At 39.4% G+C, this 17,552-nt stretch overlaps 1 protein-coding gene across 3 annotated transcripts in view; it reads right to left on the bottom strand.

Moving 5' to 3' along the window:
• Positions 1-17,552, bottom strand: part of LOC113008869 (contactin-associated protein-like 4) — a 115,312-nt gene that overhangs the window by 12,636 nt on the left and 85,124 nt on the right. For all 3 annotated transcript variants that reach the window (XM_026146730.1, XM_026146731.1, XM_026146732.1), the window contains 4 exons: positions 9,345-9,584; positions 5,185-5,409; positions 1,834-1,967; positions 1,040-1,127 (listed from right to left, as the gene is read on the bottom strand). In XM_026146730.1, coding sequence (XP_026002515.1) covers positions 1,040-1,127; positions 1,834-1,967; positions 5,185-5,409; positions 9,345-9,584 — 687 coding nt within the window. The remainder of the gene's footprint in view (positions 1-1,039; positions 1,128-1,833; positions 1,968-5,184; positions 5,410-9,344; positions 9,585-17,552) is intronic.

Genomic DNA, 17,552 nt, shown 5'->3' on the forward strand with positions numbered 1-17,552 from the left:
ACAAACTGACTTGTTTCGGTGGTGGCATCATATTATTAGAGCACTCAGATTTATTGAGCTGTTTATAACAACCAGTCCTTCCACAAATGTTTGTAAAGACACTGCATTACTAGGAGCTTGATGTTTTACATCTGTAGCTTTTGAACTTAAAACACTTGAATTCAAAGGTTAAGAGGTGTTGCAGCACTTTTACCCTGTGCTACCTCTACATTTTGAGAAACAGTGATTTTCTATTTTAGCAATATAAAATCCTTTCTAACGCCCACAGGTTCTAGCAGCAGTGAAAAATCCCAAGTGATGCTATTCAAAAACAGCGTAGGGAATTCACTTAAGTGTTTCTTTCATAATGAGAACTCCTTGCAGATAAATCAGCTGTGCAACTACTGCAGCAATGCTGAAATACAACATTCTGTCATAGAGGAATAGGGGGAACGGCACCTCCTGACTTCCTGGTTTAGTTTGACCCTACCCACAGCAGATTAGATTTATTTTTTTTTTTGGTTGTTATGCTGAATTGAAGGTGCTGACTCCAATCTTCTAAGTAATTTGTTCTTTTCATTCTCTCCTCATTACCATACAAAGTGAAGGACCTTTTTCTGAAGTTGTTATGATTACAGCTGTCTGAAGCCTCGCTCAGCTAGACAGATATAAAGACTGTGTTACTCACCGCCCTGATACCACAGATAAAACTGCACAGACATGCAGGTATATTTTGAACTTCTGCACTAGTGCCATTTACACAATTATCTTAACCTACCATACTTTTAGATGCATCTACATCGCAGTGACTTTCGCAGAGTGCTGTCCTTTTCTAATCTCTTCAAGAGAGTGACCAGCTGAATATGGATGTTAGCTTGATTTGCTTCACAGAGTCACAGCTGTTGCTTGGGCTGCAGCTTGCCCTCTGTTCCAGACAACATGATGACCAGAGAACAGCACAAGGATCCAGAACACCACTTTGCCACATGAGGCCAAACATCTCAGTACTGTTATTCAAATGAGCCGGTACTGGTGCATGTCCTAAGATAGCCACACTCACCCTCCACTCTGCCCAGTATGAGTGATTTGATGCTGTTGAACTCCACATCAGATGTCAAGTTCAAGTCCTCTCTGGCGTTCTGGTCAATCTGAAAACAACATTAAGCAAAGACTTTTATGTCAAGTGTTTAAATGACGACGGCTATGTGAGCCACAGTGAAGGAAAAAGCATAACATGTGAGGATTATATGTTCAGCCTGGAGCCTGATCTGCATATTCTAATGAGAGGCAGTCTGAAATGTGACTGTGCGATTCACAGCAGCTGAGCAGGAAAATACTGAGGTAGTAAACGTGTCTGAGAGAGATCCTCTCTATTTAAAAAAAACAAGCTAGGAAACAATGACATTTGGGCTTTAGTCTCATTTGTCAATAAGACATTTGCTAATGCTGAGACTTAAGTGGAGCAATAGAAAACAGAGTGGTTGTCATAGCTTGACTACAGAGAGGAAATCTGCCATTTATTATATTTTATTTTACTTCCGAAAGCATCCTTGTGGTCAGGGTTGGTTTTTAAATTAAAGAAATAGCTGCAAGCATCAGCCCACAATACTTCCCTTCCACTCAGAGCCTGCCAGCAGACTCCTTATAGCACCAGCGGCTAAAGCAGTGTGAGCAGCAGATTAATTAAACAATGTACTCTTTAGCTCTTAGACTTAAATGTTGGTGGAGTTCTGGGGGAAGAAAAACCTGTGTGTCATTCCATTTGGTGGTAACAGCCCAGCTTGCTTATGTCTGCAGAAGCAGCAGAAACCGGTAAGAGAGAGTAAGAAAAATCTCCCGTGTGTTTGTATTCACCTGCACAGAGACGATATCTGCCAGTCTCCTAACAATCACTGTGTGCAGGCGCCCATCAGCCACGTTTATGACTCTGCTTCTCAGCGTCTCCACATCTCTGCCGCTGTGCAGCTTGTACCTCAGTTCCAGCTCGTCTTCACAAACACAAAGCAACAGTACAATTGTAGTCGAATGGATACAGAATAAAACAGTCAGAAAGTCAAAAGTGGTCATTTGGTCAAAGTGTTCTCAAACGATGACAAGAACTGTGTTAGATATGTGTTAAATATAATGTTACTAAAGACCACAAACAACAAAGTAGATCTATTCATGGAATAATGCAAAATATGAATCCGTATTATTCTTTAAATGGTAATCTTTGGCCTCAACATGTCTGCAGTTACAGTTGCAGTTGGCACAAATGGAGCAAAGCCTGTGATAAAGTTCAAGTAAATTAGTTTAACTGCACTGTGTCAGACATGCACAACATGCCGCACTCTCTTCATATCCTATCCCTGCAAAATCCTCCTCCTAACATGCTAGTGTCCCTCCTACTATGTATCGTGTTGAAGGGTTGAAACAGCAGGCAGTGCTGCACCTCGCCCACACTTGTAAATCTTTTTCTCATGACTTCCCTTATTTATAAACACAGCAAGTGGTGAGCTCAGAAGCTAAATCTGACTGTATTCTACTGCTATAATAAATGTTAGATGTCTGACTAAATTGATGGTCTCTCATTGCATCACCTCCTCTAACTACTCATAATCTGACCAGACAATACAACTGCAAATTTTCTCAAACTTGAAAACAAACAAGTTGACGTGCGGGAGTCGAGTTCTACAGTCACCTGATTCACAATATGGTTAATGGGATGTTATCCACATAGCAAAATTGGTATGGCCCGGATCTGGCCCACACAATGTGCTTACACATGGCCCACATACCGCAGAGCATGATGGCCCTTTGATGGCCCAGATCAGGTTTGCCAGATGTGGCCCACACGAGGGCCAGCACAAGGCCAGTTGCAGACGCACTGGTGGTCCTGCGCTGGCCCATGTGTGGACTACGTCTGGCAAACCTGATCTGGGCCACCAAAGGGCCGTCATTCTTTGCAGTATGTGGACCATGTGTAAGTTGTGTGCAGCCACGGGCCAGTTGCAGACACACTGCTGGCCCTGTGCTGGCCCAGACCAATTTCCGCTCTGGCCCCAGATGTCAGCCTAATGTGTACCTTAATCAAGCCATGTAACAACAACATGTGCCAGAACATGCAAAGGTAACATGACAAAACTCTGTTCTGACAATGAATGGACTGACTCTTATATAGCGCTTTTCTAGTCTCCCGGATTACTCAAAGTGTTTTATACAACATGCCACATTAACCCACTTTCTCTAAACTGAGTGCTTCCTAACTGCATACTCTTGACATGCAGACTGGAGGAACCAGGGATCAAACTACTAACCTTCTGATCAGTAGACGACCTGCTCTACCTCCTGAGCTACAGCCACCAAGTAGTAAACGCAAGTAAACCCTCACTAGGTTTTGGATAAAGTGTACACTCACAAACCTGTCAAACCTGCATTTGAAACGTTGGCCACCATAGCAGTATAGTATTGCAACATGGCATTTGGGTCTTCTAAGTAAAATAGGAAAATAGGAACATAAATAGTACCATCATTGCCAGACATGGCCCACATCTGGTTGACATACACCCTGTCATGACACCGGTCAGTCAAAAGTGCCAGCTTGATGCCAGATCTGGGCCAGACCTGTTTTCTAAGAGCCTGGGCCACATAAACCAAACCACAATTGACCAGAAATGTCATGCCATCACATAGACAGTGCCATCTATGCCAGGCCTTGCCCATATCTGAAAGACATACGTATCATGCCAGAAGTCAGCCTGCAGTGCCGGCTTGATACCAGATCCGGGCCAGACCTGCTTGCTATATGGTTGGGGTTATTAGGCCAAAAACTCGGGTTAGCTCGGGTAGTAGATGAAAGAAACTATTGTTTAATAAAACCAAAGAAGAAAACAAGCCACATATCTGAATATTTTAATAGATCGTCTACAAACCACGTAATACTGTAAGAATTAACACTTTATAATAATGGATTGGATTTATATAGCGCTTTTCAAGGCACCCAAAGCGCTTTACAATGCCACTATTCATTCACTCTCACATTCACACACTGGTGGAGGCAAGCTACAGTTGTAGCCACAGCTGCCCTGGGGCAGACTGACAGAAGCAAGGCTGCCATATCGCGCCATCGGCCCCTCTGGCCAACACCAGTAGGCAGTAGGGTAAAGTGTCTTGCCCAAGGACACAACGACCAGGACAGAGAGCCCGGGGATCGAACCGGCGACCTTCCGGTTACAGATGCGCTTCCCAACCCCCTGAGCCAATCTTTATATCTAAGATTAAACTCCATGATACAAAATTGATCATGTTTCACTGTTACATTTATATCCCTTGGCTGCGGATATAATTTGAATGTTCTGAGATTCTTGCAGGCTTAAAAGATGAACAGAAATGATAAGAAATAATATTTCTTTAGTACTACACATATAATTTGATACTCTATGCTATTTCTCTCATTTTGACTTTTTTTCAGTATGGGCTATTAGTGATTAATTCCCTTATCATAAAGCCATATATTTATAATAAAAAGACTTATAGCTGGAGCAGTGTCTGGAGCAGGATTTCAGTGAATGAGTCTTTTTCTGTGCAGTAGAAGGGGCCTTTAGGAAATTGCTTTGATTTGTGCTTTGGCACAATCAAAATAAAACTCTCCCTGGGATTTAATTGGATACTTCAGCAAGAGTTCAGATACTTGATATTGGCTTGATCAGCTAATTTAAACTTGCTTTCTTTGTGTCATTAAAAAGCTTCAATATTGTGTCTACAAAGCAACAACAACTCTATTCATAACAAAAAAGGATATTTTCAGTAGCTTAGACGATAAATCCAGATATTTTAATCAGCCCCTTTGGAGTTTTGAATCTGATTGGTATTTCCTATTATTCCAGTTTACTTACTTTGAATACAATGACAAAACAACCACGACAAACAAAACAAAGAAATAAAAATAAATAATTTAAAAAAGACCCCCCTCTCAAAAATAAATGATCATTTTATTATATCTGCACCAGATATTTTTTTTCAAACCCAACCCGACTAGTCAGGCTCTGTTGGAAAAAAGCAGCATAGGACAGACAGAGAGGGAGGAGAAAGCAAAGGAGAGAGGAGAGGCTTAATTCAACAAATTGCAGGAACAATGAGATGAGAAAATAGGTTGCAGAATTAAAAATACGCAATCATTTATCAACAAAAGACAGCCAAGAGAAAATGCTATCTGAGAGTCCTCACCATTTTTGTTGATGAGCAGGATCAGGTACTCTCTGTAGAACGAGCTGACATAGAGCAGAAGAGCAGGACTCTGATTGGTACTGAAGCTCAGAGAGATGTTTTCTCCTCTTAGTGTGATATCTGAGTAGATGGATGAAGGCAAGCCACTGCTGTTCCTGCTTAGTTCAAAGGGCTCCTTCAGGATGTAGGTGATGGATGTTGTTGACTTAAAGGTGGCTGAAACCTCTGGGAGTTAAGAAGTTAGTGAGAAGTGTCACTGTCGGAGCTGAATGTGCTGGTTTAAAGACTAAATTCAACTAATGCTCTTTGCAAATTCTGTTTTGATGATAAGCATCACATCAACTGAAGAAAGTAGAAAATATTTTTTAAAACTCCAGGTGGACGAAATGGATGCAAAAATTCAGAGTTGACGTCTTGAGCTTCATATGATAAAGCGAAGCAGCAAATGGTTGAGATTAGGGAAACAGTGTGGCTTTGATTAAATGTTAATGAGCATCTGGTTGAATACTTTAGTAAATTTTGAGTTTTGCAGTATCTGAAAATGTAATTTAATATCTGGCTTAAGGTCTTCTCTGTGATCTCCCTGATTCTGCAGTATCTTCTCAAACTGCCTATCTACACAGTCCAGACAAAGCAAAGTAGAGAACAACAAAGGAGGTAAGTACTTTTTGATGAATAACTCAACAAGTTGCTTTGCGAGTTAATCAGCAGTTTAAACAGCAAAACATACTTTACCTGTGGCATTTTATCAGGGCAAGCAAGGCAAGCATTGTTTAATATCGGCATGATTTTTTTTGCCCCCCACCAAGATTTGATGTATTTCCTAAGTCTTCCTTTAAGTTTGTGTTTTGAGCAGTATATAAAGAAATGCAGGTTGAGATTGTTTGCATAATATTGTATATTAATGCCTCTTCGGTGGTCCATACGGTTTAGATAGGTCACTGAGTGCTTTGCCTCACACAAATTAAAACCTGCTCTATTCCACTCCCCTTCTTGAAGTTTTTTATTATTTTTTTTATGGAAAACTTGAGAAACTAAATAAAATATCAAATTTCCAAAAGTTTTTATTTAGTTTCTCTTGTTTGCTCCTTCTCTCTAACAGGCATGTCAGACCTGATATGCTTTAATTACCCCCTATAACAACAACTAAGTGCAGTCCAAATGTATGGACAGTGTGTGTCACGGCCTGGAGGGTCAGCTGGTCGCTGATCAGCTGATTTCTCTCTCTATCTCTCTAGTTCTCTCTCTCTCTCTCTCTCTCGCCAGGGCGGAACTCATTATGGCTTCACGCCCTTGGCCCGCGCCCTCGGAGGAGGAAACACCTGTGCCTCATCAGTGTGGATGGCATTTAAGCCAAGAAGCAACGGCTATTCTTCGCTGGATCGTTGTGAGAATCGCGTCAGTGAAAGTCGAGCGTCTAGCAAATGTTTTTCCATGTAGTTGTGTGTTTCTTTGTGTGCAGAGTCAGACCCTCTGGACTGTTTTCCCTGGTGTTCCCTGAGCGACGAGTGTTTGAGTGGATTCATGTTTGGATTGTTTGGAGAGAGGCAACAGTGTTCACCTGGATTTCCCCCGGAGCCCTGCCCCTCTCACCTTTTGCCCCACACCTTTGGAGATAGCACTGCCCTGTACCTTTTGTATATACACTCATTGGACATTGTTCATTAATTAATTCTCCTGTGTGCATCAATCCCCGGAGTCCAGCGCGTGAGTCCACCTTGTACACCGTGACAGTGTGTTTGTGTCCTCTAGTAGAAGTTGCAACGTAGCATTACCAATACCAGAGTTTGTGTTTTCATTTAGCTCTTCCACTGCATATAGTGTTTCTCCACTGCGTGCCCTGATCGCTGCCATAGCAGATTGTAGGCTAATATTAGCTGCCCTTACCCTACTGCTTTTAGGAAAGGTCAAACTCATTAACCTGAATAGTGTAACAAGACAACACATGGTCCTGATCTTTTCTGGTGTAACATTATGTGTATGAATGACAAAGCATAAATCAAACTTTTAATTCAAAGTTTTATACTTTTTTCTTCTTTCTTTCTTCTATTTCCATGTTTACTATAACAGTGAGCGTAAGAAGATGTTGTTCCATTGAGAGTTTCACTAATGTAATGCCTGTGACTGATATATGAAATTGGCCAGCAAATCTCTTTTCCTTTATTTGGAGAGCAGCTCTATAGGATGCACAGACTGAACTGTCAAAATAAAGTGCCATAAAAAAACATAATAAGCTGCTGTTAAGACAGAAGGAAATCACTCTTGATTTTCAAAGTCATTCAAAAGTTGGTACAAGTGTTATAAAATGTGATGAAAGCATCAGGAATATATAAATGTATAAAGTACTAAGATGTTCATTTATTACAGAGAAAGAGAAAAGAAAAAGTGTCTAAACATATTTTCTTGCACTTATAAAATGTTACCATTAAAGCCTTAATCAAGATATCAATCATCCCAGAATGCTGATTCTATTTTTCTGGACGTAGCGTTTCAGTGGGAGAAACATATGAGAGTCAGAAGACGACCCTTGGACAGGTGATGAAATGTTGGACAACACTACATCCAAAAGAACAGAATCAGCTTACTGTGATCTGAACCAGACACTTTCTAGGTCTCTCAATATTACAGGAATATTATGCAGGGTTGTAAAATACAAAACTGTGTTTCAGAATAACTATCTTCAAGCGATCAAATACCACCCTAATATTTCTTTTTCATTCCTTATCTCATGAAAGATCCAGCATCTAAAAGTGTACTCTGCCTTTCTTAGACACAAACCTATAATGAATTTTATGCTGAATTAGTCTTTCATCTCTTATGCACAAAAAAAATGAAATTGTCAAGGCAATAGTAGGGACAAAAATATGGAGGGAGCCAATTTCAACTCTAGAGATTTCCTTTCAATTTCATTATGATATCAGACCATGGCTCCCTGAGGTGTTTGCTGCTGCAGCTTGTGATCTTAAAATATTAGTCGTTCTTGTCTGGAGGCTGCTGGATATTGAGATTTCTGGGTCTGCAGTTATGAATAAAGTTCACGTTGATACTTTTGTTTAATCTGTTAAATATAGAAGGAAGCCTTGCATTTGCTTTTAAAATATATTTAGTAAGGCACAGAGCCAGAGAATGTGCACATCCTAGCTTGAATTGTCAAGGACTTTGACGGCGACGGTCACTGCGCACTGCTACAGTGGTGTTATATCAGTCAAAAAGTAGGCCAGCTCGAAAGGAGATCTTGCTCTCTTCTTCTTTTTCTTTTTTTGACTCGAATGGATACCATGATGTATGAAATAATTATCATACTGTATTTTATAAGACTTAAAAGAAGGTATTAAGACAATAAAGTGATACAGTGTTTACTGAGCTCATAAATCAAGTGATCCATAGCCAGAGATGGGCAGTAACGTGTGTAATCCGATTACTTTTTTTGAGTAACGAGTAAAGTAAGGGATTACTATTCCAAAAACGGTAATTAGATTACTGTTACTTTCCCGTAAGCACGCAGCGTTACTGCGGTACTAAAACCGTGATTTTCTTGCGAGAGTGTCTCATGACAATGACATTTATTTGAAAGACTGAGTGTAAACACAAAAAATATTTTATTTTATGTGCTGGAATGTGCAGAAAATAGGTTTAAATGTTAAACAAATTTCTTCCAGTCAGTGAATGTTGCATATAATTTAATTTTTGCTTGATGCATAAAGTTAAAAGATTAAAACTAATAAAACAAGTTTTAAAAAGAGACTTTTCCATTTGATTACATGGATTATGCAGAAAAAGCAGAATTGGGCTGAAGGATCTATCACTTTATCACCTATTCAGGTTGTAAATCGTGTTTTTAAAAAGTAACTAAGTAACTAAGTAATTAATTACTTTTGAAAATAAGTAATCAGTAAAGTAACGGGATTACTTTTTGGGGGAAGTAATCAGTAATTAGTTACTTATTACTTTTCTCAAGTAACTTGACCAACACTGTCCATAGCACAATTTTCTCACAGGCGTACATACAAATAAAAATGAAAGAAGGCAGGTTTGCCATTAGGTTTTCAGGCCAAGAAGTCTTTTATAAACAGTCTGTACAAAGAACATCAATGAATTGAGTCTATGGATCTGTGTAATCAGTGGCAGAAAGTCTCCACTGTCAGTGTGAGTGTCTGTACCTTTGTGGCAGAAGGCTCCAGTGTAGGCCGACTGTCCACAGTCGCAGGAGAAACCGTTGGCTTTTTCCTCACAGCGACCCTCGTTCTGGCACAGCGAGCCATAGCTGCTGCAGTGGCCTGGGCATCCAGGTAGGACTCCAGGCGTGATCTTAGCTCTCTTCTCCAGGTCCAGAGTGACGCCATTCAGCTGCAGAGAGCGGATACAGCCCAAAAAGCCTTTCTGTCTGGATGCAGTGCCTCCTGCCAGGAAAGAAATAACACTTGATACACCATTGCTCTTTTTCTGCCTACTCAGACTCAAACCTCTTAATGTAAGTTCTATGCAGTACAGACTAGTTCCTATAGACTGCAGATCTATAGTTTTTCATACTTCTCAGCAGTAAATTATGATTGACAGCCATAAGTTGCCACTGTGGCACAAGACCATGTCTGCACTGCAGGGCAGACACAGTCACACAGCCTAAAACTGGTCCTCGCTGTTGGACTAACTACTTGGCTGTTGAGCCATCTGGTGTGCGCGGACGAATCCCTGCTTCCTTTCATTTTCCTATTAACATTCGAATATAGGCAGTTCACACAGGGTCTGGGCAAAATTACAGTTCCAAGCTGGCTGCATCCATTCCTGACAGTTATTATTGTTTTCATAGACGGTTATTGGCAGGGTATTATTGTCACAGTCAATGTTCAGCCAAAGCGGCTTGTCATTCCACAAAATCGATAACCTCTGTGTGGCTCTGACTTCCTTCTGCAACAAAAGTTATAAAACGCCTACACATTATGAGCACACATGGCAGGAAAATTAATTAACGTCTTTTAACATGTTCTGTGAAGATAAGCTTGACTACAAAGAATGAAATACAGAGAAAGGAAAGCTCCTGCTCAATGATGATTTAAAAAGCCAAATCTACACCATGATTCTATAAAGTACTGGTTGTGACTGTTAAGAAAGGAAGAGATCACAGTGCACAAAAAGAACAAGGACGGGGTCCTGAGGGGTGCCACCTCTGACCAAGGGAAGAAACAAAGGACACACGCTGCCAGAGGAAGAAGTCCTGTAGGATTGAAAGGAAAAGCCTTGCATGACAATATGAATTTCAGCCATTTAAGCAGTTTTACTTTCCCACTTTATGGTGAATAATCCAGATCCCTGTTTTAACTCCAGTGCAACAACAAGCTCAGAGTGGTCTTTTTAGGTCATTCGTACATGCTTGTAAGTGCAAAGGGGCTGACTGAAGTGAATTATAAATCAGATGAAATGACGTGACTAATAATTTCACTCTCATCCAATCACCGGTCTCCTCACTGTACAGCTGAGACAATCACAGGTTTCAACAGCTCAACAACTGAGAGGTTGCTTCTGGAGAAATTATACAATGCTTAACAAATGTATTAGACTATCTGTGAAGAACAAGGAAACACAAATAATTGAGAAATCTGTCAAAAGAAAACTTGTTTAAAACTAAAAATTTATTTATTTTTTTAATTGAAAAATTGAATTGCAGGTTCCAATCTGAGCCTGGAAGTCGAAAATTAATCAAGGACTAAAACTAATTGTTCTGTTTATTAATGCAAGTTAATAACTGCAATTTGGCAACTTTATCAGAAGATAATAACATATTTCCTCTGTCTCTTTTCTTTCACGAATGACAACAATGGTTATATTGTAGCATTAAAAATAATAATTTTGATTAAAGAGCTTGCACACAGTACTGCTGTTAAAAGAATAGTAAGGACAGTGAACTACAATGCTTAGTATTCAATGCTGCAATGCTTAATGCTTTGGAACGGCACTGCTAAAATCAGAGGCTGAGTATTTTTCCACCTTTGTGTCCTACTGCCTTTGAATGGATGCAGACATTTAATAAATGGAGGGGAACGTTTTTAATGTAGCACAAAACGCATTGCAGGCTGATTTTTACCAAGTGTGCTTCCTGATCGAAGCAGCCTATGATGGTTTGCCTAGTCCTGCAAATTTTCACTCTTGGGGGAAAGAGCAACACGCCTTGGGTACAATGTTTGGGTGGAGGATTCAAACCCATCTTCAGCAGCTGCCCAAAGAAAGGATGCTCCCGGTGGTAGCACATTCAGGTGCACAAAGCAGATGCTGAGATAGCAACCTCAGCAGTCAGTTACAGCAACAAACATAATCCCAAGAAGACCAGCTCTTTGATCAAGGCTGAAGAGAAGCGCCTCGCAGCTAAAAGCACAGACAGACTTTCCCATCTTGGAAGAAGATTGGCAGATGGAGCAAAAGACCCTGGGGCATACTGCCATATCAACACTCCGCTAGAATACTGGCTGTGAGCTGACTGAAGCGAGCTGCTGAGGCTTTGTAAGATGGTCATTTTGCAGAGTTTTGACCTAATTCAGCATAGCTGGGCATGTGAAAAAAACAGCCTGATAATATATATACTGTAGCTTCGGAAAAGAAAAAAATCTACTGATTTCCTGAAGTTTCTGCTTTACACAATAAATGCATATCCATTTTCTGGTGCTTATCCTTGTCATGTTTGAGGGGGGGCTGAAGTCTATCCCAGCTACCATAGGGCGAGAGGCAGGATACACGCTGGACAGGTCGCCAGTCTGTCGCAGGGCTAATGCAAAGAGACAGACAACCATCTTTGGGAAATGTAGATTCACGTCTTTGGACTGTGGTAGGAAGCGGGAGCACCCAGACACAGGGAGAGCATGCAAACTTCACACAGAAAGGCCTCAGCCAGGTGGTGGAATCACAATCAGGGCCTTCTTAAGGTCCTGAGCATTAAGAGGATTTATCTACTTCATCCAGTTGTCCACCTGCACTTGGTGCCAAACTCTGCACATTTCATGTTGTCTGGTTGCTGCACACGTTGGTTTTACTATATGTGGAAATATTATTATATGGAACACAAAACAAAGTGTGCACAGTGTAACCACAGTGAATTTTAAATGGAATGGCAGGAAGTAAGGGGGACTGATCATTTTTACCCTGGTGATTTTTTAGGCATCCATCTATAAGGGACTGTGTCATGCCAGAGTACCCACACAGACACGGGGAGAACATATAAACTCCACGCAGAAAGGCCCATGCCAGATGGTGGATTTGAAGTTTCCTCTGCTTGGTTTAACAGCATTTGGGAATTTTTTTTTAAAAAAGACATGGGGGGCTCATAATTATGTTCTCATCTGTATAATTCAGACACAGAAATATTTCGAGCTTTAAGTCCTGTGAATTTACTGATTATCTGCCATATAAATACAAAGCTGCCTTCCTCTGTAAAGCCTTAAAAGAATCAACCAGAAAACAAAAAAACTATTACACAACCATGACCAACAGGGTTATGAACACTTCATTATCAAGCTACAGAGATTTAATAGCCCCATACTCCTTCACCGAAGCAGTATGCACCATTAAAGTCAGATGTGCCGTGTACCAGTACGCTCACCTATGATTTATTAAAGCATTGATTAATGTAGCTACATCCTAGGCCAAGTAACAATAATGCAAAACATAACCCATAGTGACATCCTGCTTAATTTTGCTGAATTGTATTGTTCATAAACTGCAAGCGTAAAAACAAGGAAATATTAAGGTTTATTTATTTAAACCAGCAAACATAATTTCTTATTAAGTTACACAATTTTATATATTACAAATGAGATCCATTATTCATAGTAATACAGATGTCTTTGCAGTACTGTGAATTATGATTCCACAGAGGGCGTGTTGTGAACACTGGATTAACAATAAAGCTGCAGAAAGAGCGCAAAGGCACCCAAACACTGACGTTTTACTGAAAACAGAGTCAAGACAGACAAAAACACCTTCTTAAAAAGTATTGTCCTTCAAAATCCTTTTAATCACATTTCTGTTCAAACAAATGAGTCCCCGTGTGTTGCCGGTGAATCCCGCCCAAGTAAAGAAAACGACTGATGTTCGTTTCTTTTTTAGCTGTTCAGAGCGGATTATCAGCTTAACACTACCAGCAACTCAATTCCCACTTCGATCTCTCTGCAGCCTCTCAGTCTCATCACACTTTGTTCAATGGTTTTGTTTCTCTTCAAAAAATGTAATACCTACAAAAATAAATGAACCAATGTTATTTGAACAAAGCCAAAGCCTTACAGTACAAGACTGATTTTCAAGCACAGTTCAGATAGATTAATGTGTAGGCATCTGGATGTGTTTGGAACAGAAGTGGTGAATTTAAGAGGAAAATGGTGGAAAAATGTATGCAACATCTCCTAAAAATGACCAAAAGCTATTGATTTAATAAAAGAAAGCTCAGTCAGTTTAAACTGTAATGTTAAAGAGGCAATATTACATTTTTTAAAAGAGTAAGTGTCGCTCATACAGTTAGGTTTATCTCCTCTAAAGGATAAAGCTGCTTCTTACAAATCTCATGAAAAGAAAAAACGGTAATAAGTATACGCATGTAGCCAAAGTCTGACATCGCTCGTTCCCCTGTGCTGCTGAGCTCTGCTAATGCCTCAAAATACACAGAGCTGCATTGTCACACCAGGCGACATGCTCCTTCATTGAACACAAGTGATTTATTTTGATTCAGTCCCACAAACACTCCCCTGGTAGTATAAACACTCACTAGAAGACCAAATGACAGCGTCAATGTTTCCTGTTGTTTTGGTAATGTTCGTTAAAAACAACATCACATAGCTTCATTTGCCATTTGAATTTACATGTAACTTTAAAAGTGTGACCCATTTTCATTTGTGTTTCAGTGGAAACTAACCGACGTTTGGTTACACGGCCACAGAGTGGGTAATGATGAAAGTCAGACAATACATCTGTTTGGTTTTGGTTTCTTCTCAGGATTTATTCGGATTTAACATTTAGGTCCCATGGGTCACCTACCAGTTGACTCTGGCTGTCCCAAGAGCGAGGCTGAAGAACAGGGAAGGTATTTTCAATGAAAGCCCCCAAACTTTGCGTCTGTATATGAGGTACAGAACAGCAGTCTGCGATAACTGACTATGAGTCTTTCACTTCCCTGTGGAGGAATTTTGGCTCACTCTTCTTTGCAGAATTGTTTTTAATTCAGCCTCATTGGAGTGTTTTCCAGCATCAGCGGCCTGTTTAAAGTCTGTTTAAAGTGTTTAAATTCATGCCAAAGCATCTTAATTGGATTTTAGTCCAAACTTTGACTAGGGTTTCAAAACCTTCATTCTTATTAGCCATTCAGAGGTGGACTTGCTGTTATATTTCAGATCATAACAGCACATAACCTGAGTGTGCTTAAGCGTCAGGGGATGAACTGATAGTCAAACATTTTCCATCAGGATTCATAATTTAATCAATTAGGACAAGTTGTCCAGGCCCTGAAGAAGCAAAGCAGCCCTAGACACTGGGCTAGTGTCTAGAGCTAGCTTGTTAGTGGGCTAGTGTCTAGAGCTAGCTTGTTAGTGGGCTAGTGTCTAGAGCTAGCTTGTTAGTGGGCTAGTGTCTAGGGCTAGCTTAGTGTATACTAGGCAGAGTAATTGTATACTTTGTTATACAATGTTTGATTGTTGCTATGATGTTCTTTTTATCAAACGCTGTACTAGTTTTACGGCAGATGTAACAAGACACAAATCTTTTCTGTTGTCAGTCCACAGAGTATTTTCCCCAAAGTCTTGGAGATCAAGATGTTTTTTGAATTTTTGGATTCTTTTTGGTCAGCAGATGTTTTTGCCTCGGAACTCTCCCATGGATGCCATTTTTGTTCATTCTGTTTCTTACTGTTTCTTTAGATTGCAGCACAGTGTGTTGCTTTCTGAGATCTTCAGTTTGTCGGACAGCTTTCAGCAGGTCTGGCAGTAATCAGGCATGGGTGGAGATAGTGAAGTTGAACTCACAACCCTGTATCCCCATACCATGGCTTTTAACTCACTAGGGCTATGGCAGTTGCTTTATTCCTTTAAACTTAACTAGTCAGTATTACTGCACAGGTTTCCATTTTGGCTCTTTGTTTGCATTTACTTTCCATGTAACACTGCTTTTGTCAGTGATGTCTAAAACATCTTCAGCTGTCTAACAGATGTGGTGAACTTAAACTCTGGGAATAATAATGATATATCTCAATTATTGGAGCCACAGCTCAGAAAAAATATAAGAGAAAAAGTGAAAAAGTGAAAACAGGAAATGATTGAAATTTCAGAGACTTCACACTCTTTTGCAGAAGGCTGTATCTTTTATGTATTTCACCAGTCTCTTTTGGTATCCAATTTCCTGCACTGATGCATCATAGAGGTGTCTGTAGAAGCCAACCTCCTCACAGACTTCTATCTCCAGGTTACAAAAATGTCATTTCTTTTGTGCTTGTAAAACTCTTACACCTAGTATTATTGATCTTCTACAGTATTATAGATAAATTGTTTCAAATAAGCCAGGCTCATGGAATTTTTGTAAGTGGTCTTGATCAATAGAATAGACTATCTGAAGGGTTCCAAAGTTTTTCTTTGTATATTGGTTGCTTTTTCACACATTCTCAGTCCAGTCCTCGCTTATGACCATTTTCACATCAATATTCTTTCAGTTTGTCTTTTGTTTAGCCACTTACCACTGAGTCATGACTTAATCAACCATAAAAAATGCAACTAACAGAAAGAATGAGTAAGTGTCGTCTCTACATATAACAGGCAACTTAGCAAAGAACCAATTTTAAATTAAATTAAATTAGAGACTTTGTTACTTTATTTACTACATTTCAGCCAGTGGTGTTTGAGATTTTGTCAAAATTGATAAAAGCAGTGTGGGACCTCATGACAATGAACAGAAGAAAAAGCAGCCAACATCTAAAGACAAGCTTTGAAGACAATTACAAGAAAGTTTGTCTAGGGTAGTTCAGACTATGCTGATGAATAAAAGTGGTCGTACCAAATACTGAGTTTCAAGCTCATTAGAAATGTAGTAATTTTGGTGTATTTACTATATTTCTAGGTATTTTTTGCAAATTTTAATAACTGGCTGCACTTACTTCCCATTTTCCTAGCAGAATGCACAGTTGGTTTGTGATGGTTATAATCACACACACACCAAATATTACACTTTTTTATCACACACAAATGGACATTACTTATCCAGAGTAATTACTGTTTAGAAAAACTGAATTCAGCACGTCCTGCATACAGTATAGCAGAATTCTTTCTTGGTAAAGTCAAAATCATCAGCTCTTCTAATCACTCCTCACCACTTTCCAAATACCTAAACACCAACTGGATTGGACTCTAACAGTAAGGTTTGCTCTTATTTTACATACACTATGCAGATAATCAGTCGACCACCTCCAACAGGTGTCCATGTGGGACTTGTGTGGTTGGGTAGAAACTGCAAGAATTAAATAAATTCTGTTTTTATCAGGTTGTCTTTGCATGTGGGCACATTTGCATGCGTGTTTGTACATATCCAATTCTGTGTAACACTGTGTAAAATATAAATAAAAAAACAGAATGATGGTTTGCAAATGGTTTGCAAATCTCATTAACCCATATTTTATTCAAAACATAACACAGAAAACATTTTAAACAAATGTTTAAAGTGAAAAACATAATTTTAAGAAAAATCCCATTTGAGGTCATTTTGAATTTGATGGCAGCATCCTCTTTTAAATTCAGCCTGAGGAGACCAGCTCCTGGAATTGTGGGAAAGGAACAGTGTCATCCCATATGGAAAAGATATATATAAATCTTATAAAGTTTGTATCTGTCTTGTGTGAAACTTGTATGAAAAGCATATAAGAGTGAAAACAGATATAAGATCCCTTGAAAGATTATATAATGAAACTTGTATGTTTTGGATACTTACTAAAACAATATATGAAAGTAATGAGAAAGTGGCCACTTTCATGAGTAATCACATATAAGTTTTTACTATTTCTTTTCCATATGGGATGTTTTTGTCTGATATTGTATTCTAGCAGCTAACAGTTGTGACTACTTCTCAACAACATCTGTAGTACAACTTTACAGCGTGAGCCATTATTCTGAAGTTGTTCCATCTGCCCACCTTTGCTGCTGAGAAATTCTGCCTCTCTAAGTTGCTTTTCTTAAATCTCCACTCCTGTTGCTGAGCTATTGTCAGCTGTTTCTTTTTAGTTTAACTTGCCCTTCTGGCCTTTTGAGACTTTTGAGATGCGTTGTTGCCATCAAATTAAAATCGAGACAATATTTTTTCTTAACAAAGTGGCTAATCTTGATAACCTTAAATTAACCCTGACTTATTTTAATCTAAAA

This window comes from Astatotilapia calliptera, chromosome 17 (assembly GCF_900246225.1).
Source record: "Astatotilapia calliptera chromosome 17, fAstCal1.2, whole genome shotgun sequence".
NCBI lineage: Eukaryota > Metazoa > Chordata > Actinopteri > Cichliformes > Cichlidae > Astatotilapia > Astatotilapia calliptera.